At 43.3% G+C, this 19,524-nt stretch overlaps 1 protein-coding gene across 3 annotated transcripts in view; it reads left to right on the forward strand.

Annotated features, from left to right (window-relative positions):
• Positions 1 to 19,524, forward strand: part of FURIN (furin, paired basic amino acid cleaving enzyme) — a 336,167-nt gene that overhangs the window by 141,652 nt on the left and 174,991 nt on the right. For all 3 annotated transcript variants that reach the window (XM_030189649.1, XM_030189650.1, XM_030189651.1), the window contains exon 3: positions 8,244 to 8,342. In XM_030189649.1, the coding sequence (XP_030045509.1) occupies positions 8,244 to 8,342 (99 nt within the window). The remainder of the gene's footprint in view (positions 1 to 8,243; positions 8,343 to 19,524) is intronic.

A 19,524-nucleotide genomic window follows, 5' to 3' on the forward strand; every position in this document is an offset into this window, starting at 1 on the left:
TACTCTGATTAGTGCCGGTATCAGCATCGGTGCAGGAAGCTGTGCCTAAGGAGGGCTTCGCACTCTCCACAACAGAAGATAAGCAGTGAGAACATTGGAAGTGTGAGCAATTTGGATTCTTTTTGTCTCTACCTTTCGGGCACCCTTGAGTTTGAAGAAAAGCCCGTCCTGCTCGTCAGGGACATCCTTTTTTTTGTTGTTGTTGTTGTTGTTTTTTTGAGTGAAGGACATCCATAAAGAACGTCCTTGGCATGCGCAGAGCAGCCAACATAACGCTTGGCTGCTCTGCGCGTGCTCAGCTGGCCGACTGGCTTGGAAAGAAATCGCATGCAAATGAGCTAGCAGCGAGCAGCTCATTTGCATGCGATTTCCTTGATGCATGCCCGTTTCTTACCGATTCGCTAAGGAATCGGTAAGGGAAGGGCTTTAACGTTTTTGTTAATGCATCTACCCCTAGGTATTTTGCTGTCCCCAGCAGGCTTGTAGTCTAATTTTTGTATCAGCGGCAGTGGGAGGGTTAGGTTAAATGACTTGTCCAAGATCACAAGAAGCAGCATCAGTCTTTGAACCTGGCTTTGCTGGTTGTCAGCCTGGTCCTGTAACCATTTGGCTACATCTTCCCCACCCCCACCCCCCAATCCCCCAATAAGCACAGGAAAATCAGGAAGCTATTCAGCTGTTTATCATCAGAACCCAGAGCACACAAACGAAGGTGCATGTGATACGTGCTGGTAATGGGTAATGCTGAAAGGAACATATTATAATTGAGGAAGCGGTACAGGTTGGTTGTAATAATAAAAATTTCACTTCCCCTCAAAAAAAGAAAAAAGTAGCAAAACCAAAATAGAGCAGACATAGGAGACCAAGGAATAAAACTTGACCAATTGCTTTCCCTTAAACCAAACGCCCCTAAACTAGCAGAGCCAAGAAACATTGTTTTCAATAATCTACCGTTTCCCCTGAAAATAAGACCTAGTAGAGGTTTTGCTGAATTGCTAAATATAAGGCCTCCCCCGAAAGTAAGACCTAGCAAAGTTTTTGTTTGGCCCCGATGGGACATGGACACAGAAACCTTAATTTTTTTCGCTGCTACCCAAAGACGAAATAACATTTAGTTTCCCGTTCTTTCCTTCCAATGTCTCAATGATCTTTTCCATTTATATTCCTTGCTACAAGACTTGTCTCGCCTAACGCTTCATAATGTAATCCATAACTGAGCTGTAACAAAATGTACTTCCAGTTTTCACAACGTATTGTAAGCCACACTGAACCCGCAAAAAGGTGGGAAAATGTGGGGTACAAATGCAATAAATAAATAAAATAAAATAAAGAAATGCAAGAAACAAGACTGAGTCCAGCAGACTCCTACAATCCTCCTTCACGCTTTTGTGAAGATCAACTACCAGTAAGTGAGCCCGGAAAGAAAAGAAACATCCCCCTTGCAGAAATAATAAATGAAAAGAAAATGAGTAACCGAGCCCTTTCGGCGCTGCTCCATCGCCCAAGGGCTAAGTCAGACTAGAAGGATGGAAAGTGTTGCGAATGTACAGGAGGAGCGCATAAAGCGCCACCAACGGGGAACGGAGCTACCGTAGAATTTTTTTTAACGTTTGTAATATGGTAGGGATGATCCTGTGCCCTAAGCCCTCTCACAACCTCCCGAGACTCCCAGCCAGAGCAGCCCGGCCCCACATTCCATTACCTTCCCTAGTGCATACCCCTCCTCCATTCCCAGCCCGGCCAGGGCGGCTCTGCTCCGCTCGAGTCCTGCGGTCACTGTGGGCAGATAGGCGAGCCACGGCCTACTCCTGCAGGATACTGCCCCCCACTTCAATACTGTTCCCGACCGTACAGTCCCCCTACTACTCCCAAATAAGACATCCCCTGAAAATAAGACCTAGCGCATCTTTGGGAGCAAAAATTAATATAAGACACTGTCTTATTTTCGGGGAAACACGGTAGGACCCTGGTTTCTCATCCAGTGTGTCCCTAAGAAGGAGGAAGTATCACCAAAATAGACATCAAGCCTGTGCTTTCCATAATCATCAGTGTCTGCAAGTTGGGGAGAGCAGAGATCCTGAGAGTCAGGTTTTTAAATTCCCTAAAACTAGTTCTTTATTTTTTTGCTTCTCAACTACCCTCAATAATAAAACTGCTGCCACCAGCCCCATCTAAAAATGTTGCAGGTCTATTCTCCATCGGTTTTCTTTGCTACATAAATCATGAATCGCATATTTGCAGGGTTTTATGTTGCTTCACAATAACTAGCAGTGGACAGATTGTGTTGCTGTTACTAAGCTGACACCACATAATTTGAATATATAGTTGTTTCGTATGACAAGTGAACAATCTGGGACTGAGGTGTCCCACATAGTTTCTTAAATATAGGTTTAAGTGGTAGGCAAATTCAGTCTAAACTTGATGTCAACAATGAAATATTTAGGAGCGTTTTTGTTCAGCTGTGAATTTTGTGTTCATTGTGTCAGACTCATGTTGAGAAGATCTAGAACAGTGCTGCTCAACCCTCTCTGGTGACACAACTAGCCAGACCAGGTTTCAGGCTTACCACAATGAATATGCATGAAAAATTTGCATACAATGGGTTTCTTCAGTGTGTGCATATTTGCCTCGTGCACATTCATTGTGGTAATCCTGAAAACCTGAATATTTATTTATTTTTATTTTATCTTTGTTACATTTGTACCCCGCGCTTTCCCACTCGTGGCAGGCTCAATGCGGCTTACATATTGTATACAGGTACTTATTTGTACCCGGGGCAATGGAGGGTTAAGTGACTTGCCCAGAGTCACAAGGAGCTGCCTGTGCCTGAAGTGGGAATCAAACTCAGTTCCTCAGGACCAAAGTCCACCACCCTAACCACTAGGCCACTCCTCCACTGTTGCTACTATTTGAGATTCTACATGGAATGTTGCTATTCCACTAGCAACATTCCATGTAGAAGTTGGCCCTTGCAGGTCACCAATGTGGCCGCGCAGGCTTCTGCTTCTGTGAGTCTGACGTCCTGCACGTACGTGCAGGACGTCAGACTCACAGAAACAGAAGCCTGCGCAGCCTTCTACATGGAATGTTGCTAGTGGAATAGCAACATTCCATGTAGAATCTCCAATAGAAGCAACATTCCATGTAGAATCTCCAATAGTATCTATTTTATTTTTGTTACATTTGTACCCTGCGCTTTCCCACTCATGGCAGGCTCAACGCGGCTCACATGGGGCAATGGAGGGTTAAGTGACTTGCCCAGAGCCACAAGGGAGCTGCCTGTGCCTGAAGTGGGAATCGAACTCAGTTCCTCAGTTTTCCAGGACCAGGGTTAGTCCCTTATACACAGTATTTCTGCTATATAAAAACACATTTTTTTTCGCTGATAGAAGCGGGATATAAATGCCTAGAATAGAATCTAAATGTGTTTTTATATATCAGAAGTACTGTGTAAGTGATGACGGTGGGCACATACATTTTGGTATTAACCTTAAGGGCACCTCACAGTTGAGATTTTTTTTCTTTACATTCCTCTACCCACTCTCTAATCCTCCAAACAGATGCTTCCTACCGCTGGGGTCAGACTTCCTGTTGCTTGCTTTTGCAACAGAATGTATTTTTGTGTGCAGGGGGTGGTTCATCTTACATTCTAAAATCTGTCTGTTGCCACAAAATGAAATGGGAGATGGAGATTGGAAATTGAAAGTGTGAGTTTTGTACTTGGTTTTGTTTGAGAATTTAATCCAGATTGCTGCAGTAGGAAGTAGGCTTTACATGGCAGGGAATCTGTGGGATATGAAGAATAAAAGCCTAAGGAAAGGGATACAATTTACTATTTAACAAATGTTTTAGCTCAGAGGTAGGCAGCCTTTATACATAGACTGCCACATGAATGTCGGTAATATCCCTAGTGGGCCCCAATGTTACATAATGTTGGAACCAGAAATACACAGAGCGCTCCATAGACCACCTGTGATAAGTAAAAATTTAACTAAAACGATAGAAATAAACTGCCAGAGTAGCTGTTCTGAAGTCATTTGCGAAATACAGTGCTGTATTTTAAAAACAGGTTAATGACACAGAGTTAATGACATTTACTGTGTATACTTTTCATGGTCTTGCTGGCCATATAAAGTTGCTCACCTGTGCTTTAGCTAGTGCTGAAAAGAGGTATTGATCCCTCAATCTGATGAACGTCTAGAGAAAGTTTTATAAATGCTAGATTGATTATGACATAAAATTCTGGAAACGAGTATGAAGTGAGTGACAAGTGCTGTGCTTTTTGATGTTAGTGTAGCATAAAGGCTCTATTTTTCTAAAGTACAACTTTTTTTTATTTTTAATGAAATGTAGGTAAGACTGCTGTTTTGTTAGTGCATGAATGAGGGTACGCGTGAAGAGCAAGGAAACTTTTTTTTTTTTTTTTAAGTGCCAAATCAGTTGAAATGGGTCTTATTAACCCCTGGATTCTATATATGGCTCTCAAGTTTGGGTGTGCTTCCAAGATGTGCGGCACCTCAATTAGCTATCAAGCTGGTAAAACCATCAATAATTGGATGCTAACAACCAATTAATGTTGCCACCAATTAGGATTTGCACACGCATCTGGCTGCACAGTATTTTATAACACTGGGTGCCTAAGTGCTACAATGCACAACCCAAAAGGGGGTGTGGCCATGCAAGGCGTATGGGCCAGTGGTGTAACCAGAAGTCCATTTTTGATGGTTCCCAAAAAATAGACTGAGGGGGCCTGATATTCCAGGGCTGCCGAGAGACACAGCTGGGCTCAGGGCAGAACCAGACCACCTTTTGTGCAGCCCCCCACTCACACCGTCACGCCTTCCCACCCGCCCCTTTTCTGTCTCTGCTGCCTCCAAGAGGGGCCCTGGCCTCAGTGCCGGCAAGCCTGTTCCCACGGTCTGTCCTCTCCTGTTTCTCTCTGTGCTGGGAGTTGGGACCCAGATAATTGCATTAATGCGATATAGATCTAATGCAATCATCTAGGTCCCAACTTCCAGCACGGAAAGGACAGACCTGGAAGCAGACAGGCAGGAAGATGCTTGCCAGGGCCAGGCCTGGGGAATTCCCTCCCCTCCCCCCCCCCCAAAGCGGTCCTGCGATATTCTCCCCTCCTTGCCTTTCCCCTTCCCAAATACCGAAATGTGCCTGCTGAATTAATTGCTGCTCGTTCAGCACAGACACAACTCAGGCAGGAGATGACTTTGTCTGGCGGGGCTTGGTATCCCCACCAGCCAAGAAAGCAGAGGGGGCCCAGCCCCCCTGAGGCCCCCCTGACTACACCACTAGTATGGGCGGGTCAGGGGTGTTCCATAAGGCTGTGCACAGTGTTATAGAATAATGGATCTCCATACCCAACTTGAGCACCAGGGTTTACACCAGATGTGAGCAGGCATAAGTCCTTCGCCCAAAGTTGATGTGAGATTCGGTGATAAGCGCTATTCTGTAAAGGACACCTGCCCTGTATAGAATAGCACCTAGCGCTGATGTTTTCTGATACCCCTCTTTGATCTAAAATCCAGAATAAAGCACAAGGAGCCTTCAAAAATGAAAGCAACTTGGATATACTGTATTGATCAGACCTGACATGGTCCATGTTTCGGCAATTATTTTTGAGCGCCATTTATAGAATTTCCCTTTAAGTGACTACTCTAAAATGGCTGCCTGTTTTCAGTGTACTTATGTTGACATATAGCCTAATTCTATATATGGTGCTCAAAATTGTGCATGGAAATTTGAACACTTTCCAATTTTCAGTGCATAATTCAATTAAGCCAATTAGCACTGATAATTGGGTGCTAATCGGCATAAAAATTTACCCACACATTTTTAGACACTGGGATTCCGCATATAAACTTTACACGTGTATCTGAAAAGGTGGCGTGGCCGTAGGAAGGGCATGGATGGATCGGGCGTTGTGTAGAATAAGGGGAAGGGGAATGGGAGTTCATATACAGCCTTTTTGTGGTTTTTGCAACTACATTCAAAGTGGTTTACATCAGGGGCGTAGCCAGACTTTGGCGGGAGGGGGGTCCAGAGCCCGAGGTGAGGGGGCACATTTTAGCCAACACTTTTGACCCCCTCTTTCCCCCGCTGCCAACCTTCCCCCGCCATCGGGTACCTTTGCTGTTGGGGGTCCCCAACCCCCCGCCAGCCGAAGTCCTCTTCTCCGGTACGACCGCGTTGCTGATCTGCAAGGGCAGGCTTCTGTTTCTGTGAGTCTGACGTCCTGCAGTTACAGAAACAGAAACCTGCCCTTGCAGATCAGCAGCGCAGGCTTCTGTTTCTTTGAGTCCTCTTCTCAGGCACGGCCGCGTTGCTGATCTGCAACATACGTGCAGGACGTCAGACTCACAGAAACAGAAGCCTGCCCTTGTAGATCAGCAACACAGCCACGCCGGAGAAGAGGACTTCGGCTGGCGGGGGTTGGGGACAGAGGCGGCGGGAGGGGGAGGGTTGGCGGCAGCGGGAGGGGGGTCGAAGGGGTTGGCAGCGGGGGGCAGGGCCAAATCTATGGGGGCCTATGCCCCCCGTGGCCCCACATAGCTACGCCCCTGGTTTACATAGTATATACAGCTACTTATTTGTACCTGGGGCAATGGAGGGTTAAGTGACTTGCCCAGAGTCACAAGGAGCTGCAGTGGGAATCAAACTCGGTTCACCAGGACCAAAGTCCACTGAACTAACCACTAGGCTACTTAAGGCGTAAGAATTTGCACCATGTTTTAATTGGTGTATCCTCATGCCTAAAATTGAGCGTGGTTCCAAGTTCCGAACGCAATTTTATAAATGGTGCCCAAATCTGAGCACCATTTATAGAATCGTGCTTAGCACAAAACTTTTATCAGCGCTGATTTTTTGCTGCTGTATATAGAATTTTGGCCATAATGTCTGAGCTCTGGCTTTTCAATCTTGAAAGTAGTCAATAGAAATAAAACATGGAAAAGAAAATAAGATGATACCTTTTTTATTGGACATAACTTAATACATTTCTTGATTAGCTTTCGAAGGTTGCCGTTCTTCGTCAGATCAGAAATAAGCAAATGTTGGTAGACGACAGTATATATAAGTAAAGCATCAAAGCATTTCAGTTGCAGTCTAACAGGATGGGGGTGGATAGGTGAGAGACAGGGAGATATGCATGGAGACAGGAGGGTGACAAACAAAGCAGTACATTTCTATGGTTTATAATAGGCTAGAAAACCCAGATCTTTTGTCTGGTGGGTGTCAAAATATTTAATCATTCTGACTTCAAAGGTGTATTATTTTAAAGTTACCTATCAGGATTCTTACTATGAAATCACTGGTACAGTGTTCTGGTTTTGTAAAGTGCCACCCCACAGGCGTGACATCCTGGCTGGCACTGGCATTTTTCATATGATGTCTATGTAAATTAAATCTTGTCTTTAGCATCTGGTTTGTTTCTCCAATATAGCACCCTTCGTCACATTTTTTACACTGAATGATACATACCACATTGGAAGATGAGCACGTAAAGGATTCCTTTATGTTGAATGTTTTTCCTTTGTGAATGACTGTGGGGTCCTGTGAAATGTTTTGGCATAGTTTGCAGCTATTGCAAGGATGTGTGCCTTTCTCTTCTTTTTGAGGCTGTGTTGGGAGCTTACTTCTAATTAGCTTGTGTTTGAAGTTGGGTGGCTGTCGGAAAGCCAGCACTGGTGAGGATGGGAATATCTCTTTCAGTAATTCATCCTCCTGGAGTAGAGGCTGCAGGTCTTTTATGATTTTTCTTAATTTTTCCAGCTCTTGAAAGTAAAACATGGGAAGATGAAAATAGCTATTAAAAGACGTATTTTAACATAAACGATGTAAAACTGTCTTATACTGAAGCACCTATGGTGAACATAAAAATGCGGTTCCGTGCGCCGTAGTTCTTTGGTGGTAAGTGACCCAACTACTGCTCACGCGTTTTCTTTGGTAGCAGAGACCACAATCTGTCTTCTTACTGTGCTGCCAGCGGGGAAAAATCAGCAGAGGTTGGTAGTCAGTTGAAGTCCAGAAGGCAAATTTGTTTCTCTTCTTGCCTCCATTGTGTGCCTAGTGCTCTGCAGAACCTGTGTTGTAGTGAAACGGGAGGAAGCCACTTTATCATGCTTGTAAAATAAAGAAGCATCGAACTGTACTCCTTTAACATATTTTTTTTAGCATCCTTGAAAAAGTAGAATGCCACCCACGTCATTTTTTTTCTCTCTTCTCTTTAATAGATTTTTGGTGATTACTACCATTTTCATCATCACGCTGTTGTGAAACGTTCATTAACTCCACATCATTCCCGAAACATCAGATTACAGAAAGAGCCACAGGTAAGTGCAGTCCTGAGATTGTCTAAATTTTATGAGGCTGCTTCTCTCTCTCGCTCCCTCTCCCTTTGCTATTGGAACAATCTATAGTGCTGTTCATCTACATCACTGAGGATAATGGTGTGCAGACAATTCAGTTCTAAAATGGAATTCTCTTAACTGCTTTTTGCTAACCACCACAACACAGTTTACAATATATTATTTCAGTACAAATGCAATAAGTCATAACTGTATAATATCACAGTGGAGGCCATTTTTGAAACTTTCTGATTTCCACATGGTAATACCAGTATTTACATGTGTATATTGTGTACACGAGTAAAACCTGATTTCAGAAAGCTGCTATTTACACATGGACATCCACGTTTTGTAGAGATTTCTGTGGGTGTTGGTTGGCTGGGGCTTCAGCCCCTTTTCACAAGTGGAATACGTGTGTATAAGGATAAAGTTCCATGTACTACTACTACTTATCATTTCTATAGCGCTACTAGACGTACGCAGCGCTGTACACTTGAACATGAAGAGACAGTCCCTGCTCGACAGAGCTTACATTCTAATTAGGACAGACAAACAGGACAAACAAGAGATAAGGGAATATTAAAGTGAGGATGATAACATAAGGGTTCTGAACAAGTGAATAAGGGTTAGGAGTTAAAAGCAGCATCAAAAAGGTGGGCTTTTAGCTTAGATTTGAAGACGGCCAGAGATGGAGCTTGACATACTGGCTCAGGAAGTCTATTCCAGGCATAAGGTGCAGCAAGATAAAAGGAACGGAGTCTGGAGTTAGCGGTGGAGAAGAAGGGTACAGATAAGAGAGATTTACCCAGTGAACGGAGTTCCCGGGGAGGAATGTAGGGAGAGATGAGAGTGGAGAGATACTGAGGAGCTGCAGAATGAATGCAATGATAGGTCAATAGGAGGAGTTTGAACTGTATGCGGAAATCTTCGCTTTTACACCCACTCAACTACACATTCAGGTTTTTTAAAAGTGCTTGTTTGGGGAGATTAAGGAAATCATTCTTGCTAATCCCTTGTAGTTCTTATCCACCTCCATAATGAAACCACATTAAAACTGCAGCCTCACTATTTAATACATGTAAGTACTGCCAATTAGACTAGTAAAATGGAGCAACGTCATATGAGAGCTGCTGGTTTCATGCTGTTCACTTTTTTTCCAACATGTACATTTGTAAAATGGCTGCGTCCACTGCACACGATGGCAAATATGCATCCAGTCCTGCTCTGTTGGCAGATGCTTTTCTAAAATACCACCAGAATTGAGCACATCCCAACCTAGAAGTCTCAGTTCCCATCTCTTTGGTGTGTGTAAAATAGGGCTTCACATGTAATCAGTTTAAAACCCAAGCTACTAAACCAAAATCATGGGGCATAAATAATCTACTAATCCACTCGTATAGTTCAGTCATAGAGCTAAGCATAAGCCACGTCTTTATTCTTTTGCAAAATGCAAAGTAATTGCTCTAAGTAGGGTTACCATATTTGCCCAAAAGAAAAAGAGGACACGTGCCCTGCTCCCTGTCACACCCCCAACCTGCCCTCTGTCACTTTGAACCCCCCCAAAGAAAGCCAAATTTCCTCTCGCTCCCCCCATGCAAATCCCTCCCCAATTTTCCAGCCTCCCTCCACCCACACAACTCCATTTATTCACTACCCCTCCCCTCCCATACCTTATTGTAGTGCCCTGGTGGTCTATTGGCCTCTTTGGGGCAGGAAAGAACCCCCGCTTTCCTGCCTGGGTGGCTGTAGACCTGTCTTGCTCCCGGCACCAATTCAAAATGGCTGCTGAGAGTTCAAGCAGTGACCTTGCAAGGGCGCCCGGGAGTAAGACAGTCTGCAGCTGTGCTGGGAAGAGGGGAGGGGGCTCTTTTCTGCCTCAAAGAGGTCACTAGACCACCAGGGCACAACAATAAGGTAAAGAAGGGGAGGATAGGACACCCTGAGCCCCGCCCGCCAGCCTGCCTATTCGTTCACAAATCCGGACAAATGGGCAGGCTGGCAAAACCAACTGGATGCGTTCTCAAAAAAAGGACATGTCCGGGTAAAACCGGAAGTGTGGTAATCCAATCTCTAAGCAAATATTTGTAGATCCACCTACCATAACTCTACCCAACTGAACAACAACAAATTTAAGACTCCATGATTCTTGATGATATTTAAAAAGTCAAAAAGTCAAGCTGTTTCTTAAAACTTTAATACTCCTGGAGACCTTTTAATTGATCTAGAAGTTTATTCCAAAAACCCTGGGACAGCCCTGGAAAAACACTATACCCACATCCCACCCAACCTGAAATCCTTAAACTAAGGGCAATTCCAAGTTTATCACACTACTGAATAGACCAACTCTTTGGGAGGAGCTGAAGTTCCAATCCATAAGATCTGTTTTCAAGGTGTTCTGTTGCAAATAGTTATTTAATATCCAACTATTTACAACCTCTATACAGTCTTCCAAACCCTTCTTCATGTCCCCTACTAATGCAGATAAGTGTACAAAAAGCTGTATATCATCAACACAAGGAATTAAATCTGAAAGATCTTATAACTTGAGGCAAAGCATTCCACGTGACTGATCCAAACCTAAACATATGATGCCATGTTAATTTTACAACAGAGAGAGAAGGAATTTACAACAAAAACTGAGGTGAAAGCCTAAGTAATCTCGATAGTTTATGCTGAAACCTTACTTCAGCTAACTATTTTAGAGTTGTAGCTTTTCAGGCACTTAGAAATATGAATTTAATCTTATACTGAATTGGAAACTGTTGAAGCTCCCTCAGACCTGGAATGACATGGTCACTGCACTTTTACTTACAATCTAGCTGCTGTATTTTGTAGGGTCTGCAGTCATCTTAAGCTAGCAAGACGGAGGGCCTGATGCAAGGGATTACATCTGATTAGTTATGCAAGAATGGATAACATTGGCCAGGTTCCTTCTTCCCAAGAAAGGATGAATTCATCTTAAGTGCACAAATGTATTTGAAACACAGAGTAAGTTGTACGGTAACATAGTAAATGACAGCAGATAAAGACCCGCATGGTCCATCCAGTCTGCCCAAGAAGGTGGCCGGAGGTGCGCCCGCCACTCTGCACAGGTCCCAGTCACCCATGCTTAAAACACTGGTTGTCAAGTCTCTGCCATGCCAACCGTATAGGTAGCCAAACATGATGGAGTCTTGGCTATAACCACATCATCCCCAAGTATTGCTGACAGTATTCAACATTGCAGTTAAAATGACTTCCCCTCCCCCCTGAGCTACCCAGCAAACTCACATCACATGACAAAGTCATCTACAACACTGGAGCTGCTGAAGCTTCACCTGTCTTTTGCCATTTACGGGACACAGACCATAGATGTATGTCTGGCATCGGCCTCAGTTTTCCTAATGCTGGAGTTGCCAATAGCAGTTGGTATTGTATGGGATAGCCGCTCAGTCGAGGTGCAGGAGGTCAAAATGAGATTCAAGAAAGACATGAGATCAGACCACAAGATCCCCAGTTTCAAAGCAGTGAAGAGTAAGTGTGAGTTCAGCTGGCCTTTAAGGCAATACAAAAAAAAATGAACCTGAGGAGACTAAATGAGCTTTTATGGCCCTTATCTGCCATCAGACTCTTCTGTAATGGTACTTATTCTATTATAGTGAATGATTACTACAGTGAGAGATTTATTTAATTCAGATAAATACAGATTCCTTGTAATCTATACCAGATTAGCCCAGACTAATGGTTTATGTCCATCTACTACAGATGGGGATAGAGAAAAGTAGCTTACTTTTCTGCTTTGTGCTTTTTGATCTTATTTCAACTTTAAATTGGCATTGTATATTCTGTTTAACTCTGACAAGTTCAAGTTGGATTATAATAATTTCCAATATATTAGCAAACATTCAGAACCTTCCATTACAATTTATCATAAAACCATAAAGTTAAAAATTACATCACTTCAGTATGACATTATGAACTGTCCACCTCAAACAATCAATCAATTCTTAAAATAACATAAATCTTGTGATCCCTAGTTATTAGGTTGTTTTTTTTTTTCTTTTTATGATATTCCTGAAATACCTAAGTTTGAAGATTTTTCTTAGCTCTTTGAGTTATTCCAAAGAGTAAGTGCCTTACCCTTCAAAACCCCATCCCAAGTCACCTTCATTCAGTGGTGTGCTCGCACCGGCTCACCAGAGCAGTTTGTTAGATTTTTAAAAACCAGCTCCCAAAATTTGGACTTGGGTACCCTCCTGGCATTGGCGTCCCCTGTAGCTTAGGCATCTTCTCACGCCCCCCCTTCTCTCTGCGCGCATTCTTTGTCCTCCCCCCAGCACCTCCTTGCCTCATTTTCTTCTGCCAGTGCCGCGATTAATTTTTTTAAAGCAGTGCTGGCACACATTGGCAGGGGAACAGGCTGCTCCAGCCAATCTCGGGGCCTTCCTTTAGCCCTCGGGGGTGGGACAGGCTGAAGAAAGCCCCTGGGATTGGCTTTCATGTGGTCAGTTGAGCAGTGGAGTTGAGCGGGTCCATGTGACCTTGGGGCCAAGTCCCTCCCCCTTACTTCTCCTTCCCCCTTCTCCCTGCTGTGAGCTCCCTAGCACTGGTAGAGCTGTAATCTCCTGCCTCCAAGAAAAAATAAAATCTTTCATACAGCAGTAGGGAGTTTTAAAAGAATTCAGTTAGTCCAATACTTTCAGCTAGCTGGTTGCTTTCTCCATAAGCAGTGGACCACTGACAGGAAACTGTCTGCTCCTGACTTGAGAAAGCCACCAAAGACCACCATCTTCTACCTCCTCAGCTTTTCCCGCCTGTTTTTGTTTCCGTTGTGGATTTGTATTGTTTTGCCAATCTTCCAGAAGCTGATCTTTCTGCTTCTACTACTTACCACTACTACTTATCATTTCTATAGTGCTACAAGGCATATGCAGCGCTGCACACCATACACAAAAAGACAGACCCTGCTCAAATAGCTTACAATCTAGATTCAACACGTGAAATCTGACTGTGATTGACACCATAGCAATAGATGCTTGACTTTGTTTTCAAATTTTTTAAGAATGTCTATTCGTTCAGCCAGTGTTAAAGTCTTACAGTTCCACCGCGGCGATGACCCCAGTGTACGCTCTAATAACATTCTTTCGCTTATTCTGCCTGTGGCAGTTAAAGGGGTGGTAAATTTGAAAGCTCATTGGTTGCCACGCGCCAATCGACTTCCATATTCCGTGTGCGTGCTTATGCGGAGTCTTTCCTGCAGAGGAGCGGTCTTGAACCATGCATATAAGCGAATTTTGCACTCATCAGTAGTGCGCTAAACCGAAGTTTGCCCCCATAGAAATTGATGGTGCCAAAAACGGGACCGAAGTACAGCATGCAGTTAAACAGAGCATGCGCTTATCTGACATGCACTTAAATGGAGTGCACTGTACTTTGAAAATCCCAATGTAACTGGAAACAGAAGTCCTTTAAACAAATTTTGTAGAGATTTGATGGAATTTTTGTGTACAAAAGTTGCCATATATAGTACTTCAGCTGTCAGAAGAATTCCCTTGAAAGATGCTAGATTTATCACTGAATGCTTTCAGCAATTGACTTTATATTGATCCGCGATCCTAGCAGGTTTTATTTATTTTGTTATTTCTGGTTTAAGAAAACTACATTGGCAAGAAAAACAAAATCATTAAGGTGATGGGTTTTTTTTTCGGATTTGTGTTTCATTCTTGAAGGGGTATCTGGCTTCTCTTTCTGCATTTCAGCAATATTTTTATTCAATACAGGTGAAATTTTGGGTTTACTGTCTTTGCTGTATTCGCCAGAAGTGCGTACTGTTAAAGTGGTCACAGCTCAGTCTCTGGAACATAGAAATCAGGGTTGGTAGCTTGCTAGTTCAGGCAGCCCTCAAGTTGTTAACAGCAACTTCCTCATACCCAGCAATACCCTTTATAATCCTGAGATTGCCCTGAGTCCTCAGTGGGGGTGTAGGGGGAGGACATGTCTTGCCTGAGGCTCTTAAGAGCCACCCAATGATTCATCAGGACACTAGTCTCCATCAAAACATCACAAATCCCAACAAACAAACGCCCCCCCCCCCCCCAAACAGATGTTCACCTAAGGTTTTGGAAAACTCCTGCAGCCTAACCATGTCTCACTCCTTTTACAGATTTGTAAGTCTGGGTTCTTGTGTGTTGTCTTTCCTCATGGATGGTATTGTGCTGTTGCACATGAAGCATTAAAATAAAGAGCTAAAGGGTAGATTGGACACCATTTTTTTTCAAAAATATGGGGTTGCAGTATGACTGTAATTGGGTTTTTTTTTTTGTTACATTTGTACCCCGCGCTTTCCCACTCATGGCAGGCTCAATGAAAAGGTGTGTACTTTAGTTCTCAAAAATGTAAAGCCTTAATAAATACACTAGGAGAAAATGAAATAAAACCCAGTTAAGAAAAGTGTTCAAGCAAACAGATAACCATTATCTGTCAACTAATGGTTAGAGTTAAGTAGTCCTATTGGGAGCATACTCAGGGAAGTGAAACTGGGCAATTGCCCTGGACCTCCCATGCCTAAATCCAAGAAGCACAGCCTACGAGTAGGCTTTGAGGATTCCTTCCAAGTTTCTGGCCTGGGTCCCAGCATGTTTAATTATGGCCCTGAGCATATTTTTTTTATCTGACCGTCAACATTTGCTGCATCCATATGGTACACGTGTTCCTGATCCTTCAAATATGTTGATGCCTCCTCTTCTCCATACTCTCTCTGAGTGACAGCCAAGCTTACTTTGTAGTTTCTGGGATAAGCAGCATAAAATGTTTTGTACTTTTTTTGGGATCTTGCCAAGTATTTGTGACCTGGATTGGCCACTGTTGGAAACAGGATGCTGGGCTTGATGGACCTTTGGTCTGTCCAATACTTATGTACTTATGTATTGGTACACAACAGAATTGTGATCCAATACCTTTTTGCACCCATCATTAGCAGCTGGTTTCAAAGCTGGCCACCTGACTTTTTTTTTTTTTTTTTTTCAACACCAGAATTGGAGAGACAATTGATTCACATAGACCAAGGGGAGCAGAAAGTGGTGTGATTAGGCAAAGAGAGGAGGAAGTGGAAGTGACATGTTCAGCCTACATGGTCCAGTTGGAGTAAGTGGTAACAGGCATCTTGGCCTTGGCAGTCGGCACAATCGATGCTTTTCTTTCCAGTCGGATACCACAACTAGTGTGCCCCTGCCATTTACCCAGTTAACTGATCACAATGGGAAAGCACAAGGGAAGAAAATTGATCCTGCTTCCTCCTTTACCTTGTTGATGCTAATAACTGATCCTGTGTCTCTGGTGCCCCAAACAACTGATTGGACAGTTGACCCTGATCTCTTCTTTTCCTTGAAGGCCTGAATGTAAACATTAGGTAGGCTGGTCATAAAACAGCCCCCTCTGAGCATTTGTTCATTCTTCCCAGGTCTGGCCTGTTGCCCTGGACAAGCGAGGGGAAAGGGTTGATGACTGGGGGCAGCCACTTCAGGTCCCCCTCCAATTATGCACCATCTAGTGGAAATTTTCACAGCACTGATACAGTGCATTGATACAGACCTGCAGTTTTCCTTCGCTTTTGCCTGGTTTTAAAGAGTGCATGAAGTAATTTTAAAGACAATAAAATCTGAGTCACTGTCTGACAGACAAACCTGCTGTGTTGGCCCTGCAAAAGCTGAAAGTTGAGAGTGAGAGGAGATAGCATTCTTCTCAGACTGACAAGAGGAGGAGGAGATCTGCTATCCTGTTGCTGGAGGGGGAGCCCCAGAGAAAGAGAAAAGTGGGGGCTGAGCAGGGCTAATTGGCCTAATAGTAAAATTGCAGTTGCATTGTAATGCTTTTGTGCATTCCACGTTTTGTGTTGTCACCAGAGCTTATATTTGTACGTATTCATTTCATAAATATAGCCAAGAAACACACAAGCTGATATTTTGATGACTCATAGCTTTGTTTCACAAAAATCTTATTTCTGAAAACTCCATCCTAATTATGAAAATACTGAAGTTGCTCTGCCAAATCGATCTCCCAGTAAAAGAACTGCTGTTGAGGAGTACTGGTAGTATCACGGAGTATAAAACCGTGGGACAGAGCGTGATGTCACTGGCTGTGGTACCAGCATTTCTTCTGGTCCATGGATGAAATGTCAGCTGTGCATACACTTCTCATTTCACTTTAGACTTCTGTTCCATTGGTATCTTTTAACAAGTTCTGCCTTCTGTATCAGTCAGCTGTCAACAAAACTTAGACGTCATCCACTAATTTTACACTTCTTTAGTGTAAATAAATCCTAATAAATGTAGCTGGGTTTTCTCTTAATGAAACTCTCTACAGATAACTTTCTGTTAAGTGTTAGATGTAATTCTATCATATGGGAGTTTTCTATATCCACCTAACCCAAAACAAGGGTTTCTTGGTTTTTTTAGTACATTTTAGCCAGGCATAGTGTCTGCTCATATTGTTTGGGGATAACTCTTATGTCCATGGACCACTGGAGTTAAATTGATGGGTGGAGAGGGAAGGGGATTCATGTTCTGGCATCTACCTTTCTGAAAATGTTTTTATGCCAATAATTCTTTTCAATAGGCATAAAGTTGAAAGCACTCCAGTTCATTCATGTGCATGATTTGTCTTCCCATTTTTTTTTTAATTAACTTGCTCCTTCAAACTTTTCTTTCCACACGTTTGCTTTTCTTTGCCATCAGACTAGAAAAGTGCTTCTCAACCCAGTCTTCAAGACACACTTAGCCAGTCAGGTTTTCAGAATACCTGCAGTGACTATGCATGAGAGAAATTAGCATGCACCTTTCTATGCAAATTATCTCATTGTGGATATCCTGAAAATCTGACTGATTAGGTGTGTTCCGAGAACTGAGTTGAGAACCCCTGAACTTGAAAAAAGCCATGCAGATCAGAGATTCAAATGCTGGTTGAAAAGATCATCAACTGCCCTAATAAAGTGGTGGAATGGTGGTCCAAACATAGGATTCATTAGTACCACTGTGTGTGTTGGGGGAGGGAGGGGGAGCAGAACAGTCCTGCAATAGCAGGGACTCGAAATTAAGCAGCAGTACCTCTGGAGGCAAGGAGCAAATGAGATAAGACTTGCCTAGAAATACCATTGCCTCTAAAACTAGCCTGATTAAGATCCCTTGAATTTATTCTTGGATGTTACTTAAATTTCTGCAGAGATAGTAGTGTATATAAATCTCCTAACTGTCCACGTCTGAAGTCAATGGAAGTAACGGCATTGTTGACCATTGTCACAAAGATAGACAGGCATCACACCAGCACGTAAAATTTCAGAGCTTCATAAACAACTGAAGAGGAGAATCAGAGAGGGAATTTGTTGTCTTTACAAGATAAGGTAGTGGACTATAATAAAAGCATGCCCTTTGGTGGAGAAATGGGGCTAAGGCTGGATGTCAAGTATCACCCATATGGTATAGTCTACCATATGGGTGAATCTCTTCATAAAGGCGGTTAATAAATCCCAATAAATAAGGCACTAGAAAGAGAAAATGGACAGACAGGTCAAGTCTTGCAGTTCACCTGTTATTTATATATATATATACATGGAGTGGAGGAGTGGCCTAGTGGTTAGGGTGGTGGACTTTGGTCCTGGGGAACTGAGGAACTGAGTTCGATTCCCACTTCAGGCACAGGCAGCTCCTTGCGACTCTGGGCAAGTCACTTAACCCTCCATTGCCCCATGTAAGCCGCATTGAGCCTGCCATGAGTGGGAAAGCGCGGGGTACAAATGTAACAAAAATAAAATAGATACTATTGGAGATTCTACATGGAATGTTGCTACTGTTGGAGATTCTACATGGAATGTTGCTATTCCACTAGCAACATTCCATGTAGAAGGCTGCGCAGGCTTCTGTTTCTGTGAGTCTGACGTCCTGCACGTGCAGGACGTCAGACTCGCAGAAGCAGAAGCCTGCGCGGCCACATTGGTGATCTGCAAGGGCCGACTTCTACATGGAATGTTGCTAGTGGAATAGCAACATTCCATGCAGAATCTCAATAGTAGCAACAGTGGAGGAGTGGCCTAGTGGTTAGGGTGGTGGACTTTGGTCCTGGGGAACTGAGCAGCTCCTTGTGACTCTGGGCAAGTCACTTAACCCTCCATTGCCCCATGTAAGCCGCATTGAGCCTGCCATGAGTGGGAAAGTGCGGGGTACAAATGTAACAAAAAAAATACATACTTTTATCCTACAAAATATGAAAATAATCCATAAGAAAAACTTGATTTAGGAATTGGACACAAAGATGAAGGAAGAGAAGTTGATACCTTGAAGACATTCCATTTTACTGTTGATGGAAAAGCACTCTGAACTGCTTATTAAAGTGTGCTTTTATACTGGTTACCTACAGTGTACCTAGGGTTTCTGATTTTAGCTTTTAAACAATAAAAAAAATTAAAATTACCCCCCCCCCCCCCCAAGTTTATTAAGCCACACTAGCAGCTGCTGTGTGCTAATGCCGACACAGCTCATTCACTTTGAATGGACTGTGTCGACTTTGCCGCACGGCTTAGTAAACAAAGGTTAAGTGTTTTTGGATAAAAACTGGGAGAACAAACTTTCCCTAGTATTTTCATCCTTCCCCTGGGTTGTCTTTTTTGCACTAACAACTCATAAGTGGCAGAAGAGTAGCATTTGATTCTACTGAGAAACATAACCAGGAAAAGTTACCTGTTCTGTGAAAATGCTGGTAAATTGGGGGTGGGGGTTGGGGGAGGTTGTGCCCTCAAAGAACCCTTAATTAGCTGGAAAATAAACATCTAAATTTGCAATTCGTAAGCACCTAAGAATAGAATTCCTAAGTGTACCTGGTCTTAGACACTGTGGGACCCTGATTAGGAACAGGATCACCAAAAGAGAAAGCAGAGAGGAGGGGAGATGTGTGGTGTTGTGTTGGCAATAAGCAGGTCTAATACTGCATAATGCCACATTGTCCAGGAGAAGATGGGAGTTTAGCTATTTTGCATAGTTCAGTGGCAGGAAAGTTTAAGTAGGTTGTAAGTCAGAGGAGCACATCATTGCAATTTATCCGTGTGTGTGTGTGTGTGTGTGTGTGTGTGTGTGTGTGTGTGTGTGTGTGTGTGTGTGTGTGTGTGTGTGTGTGAAATTCATCTAGATGCCCCCTCTGTAAT

The sequence above is a fragment of the Microcaecilia unicolor genome, chromosome 1 (assembly GCF_901765095.1).
Source record: "Microcaecilia unicolor chromosome 1, aMicUni1.1, whole genome shotgun sequence".
NCBI classification, from domain to species: Eukaryota; Metazoa; Chordata; class Amphibia; order Gymnophiona; family Siphonopidae; genus Microcaecilia; species Microcaecilia unicolor.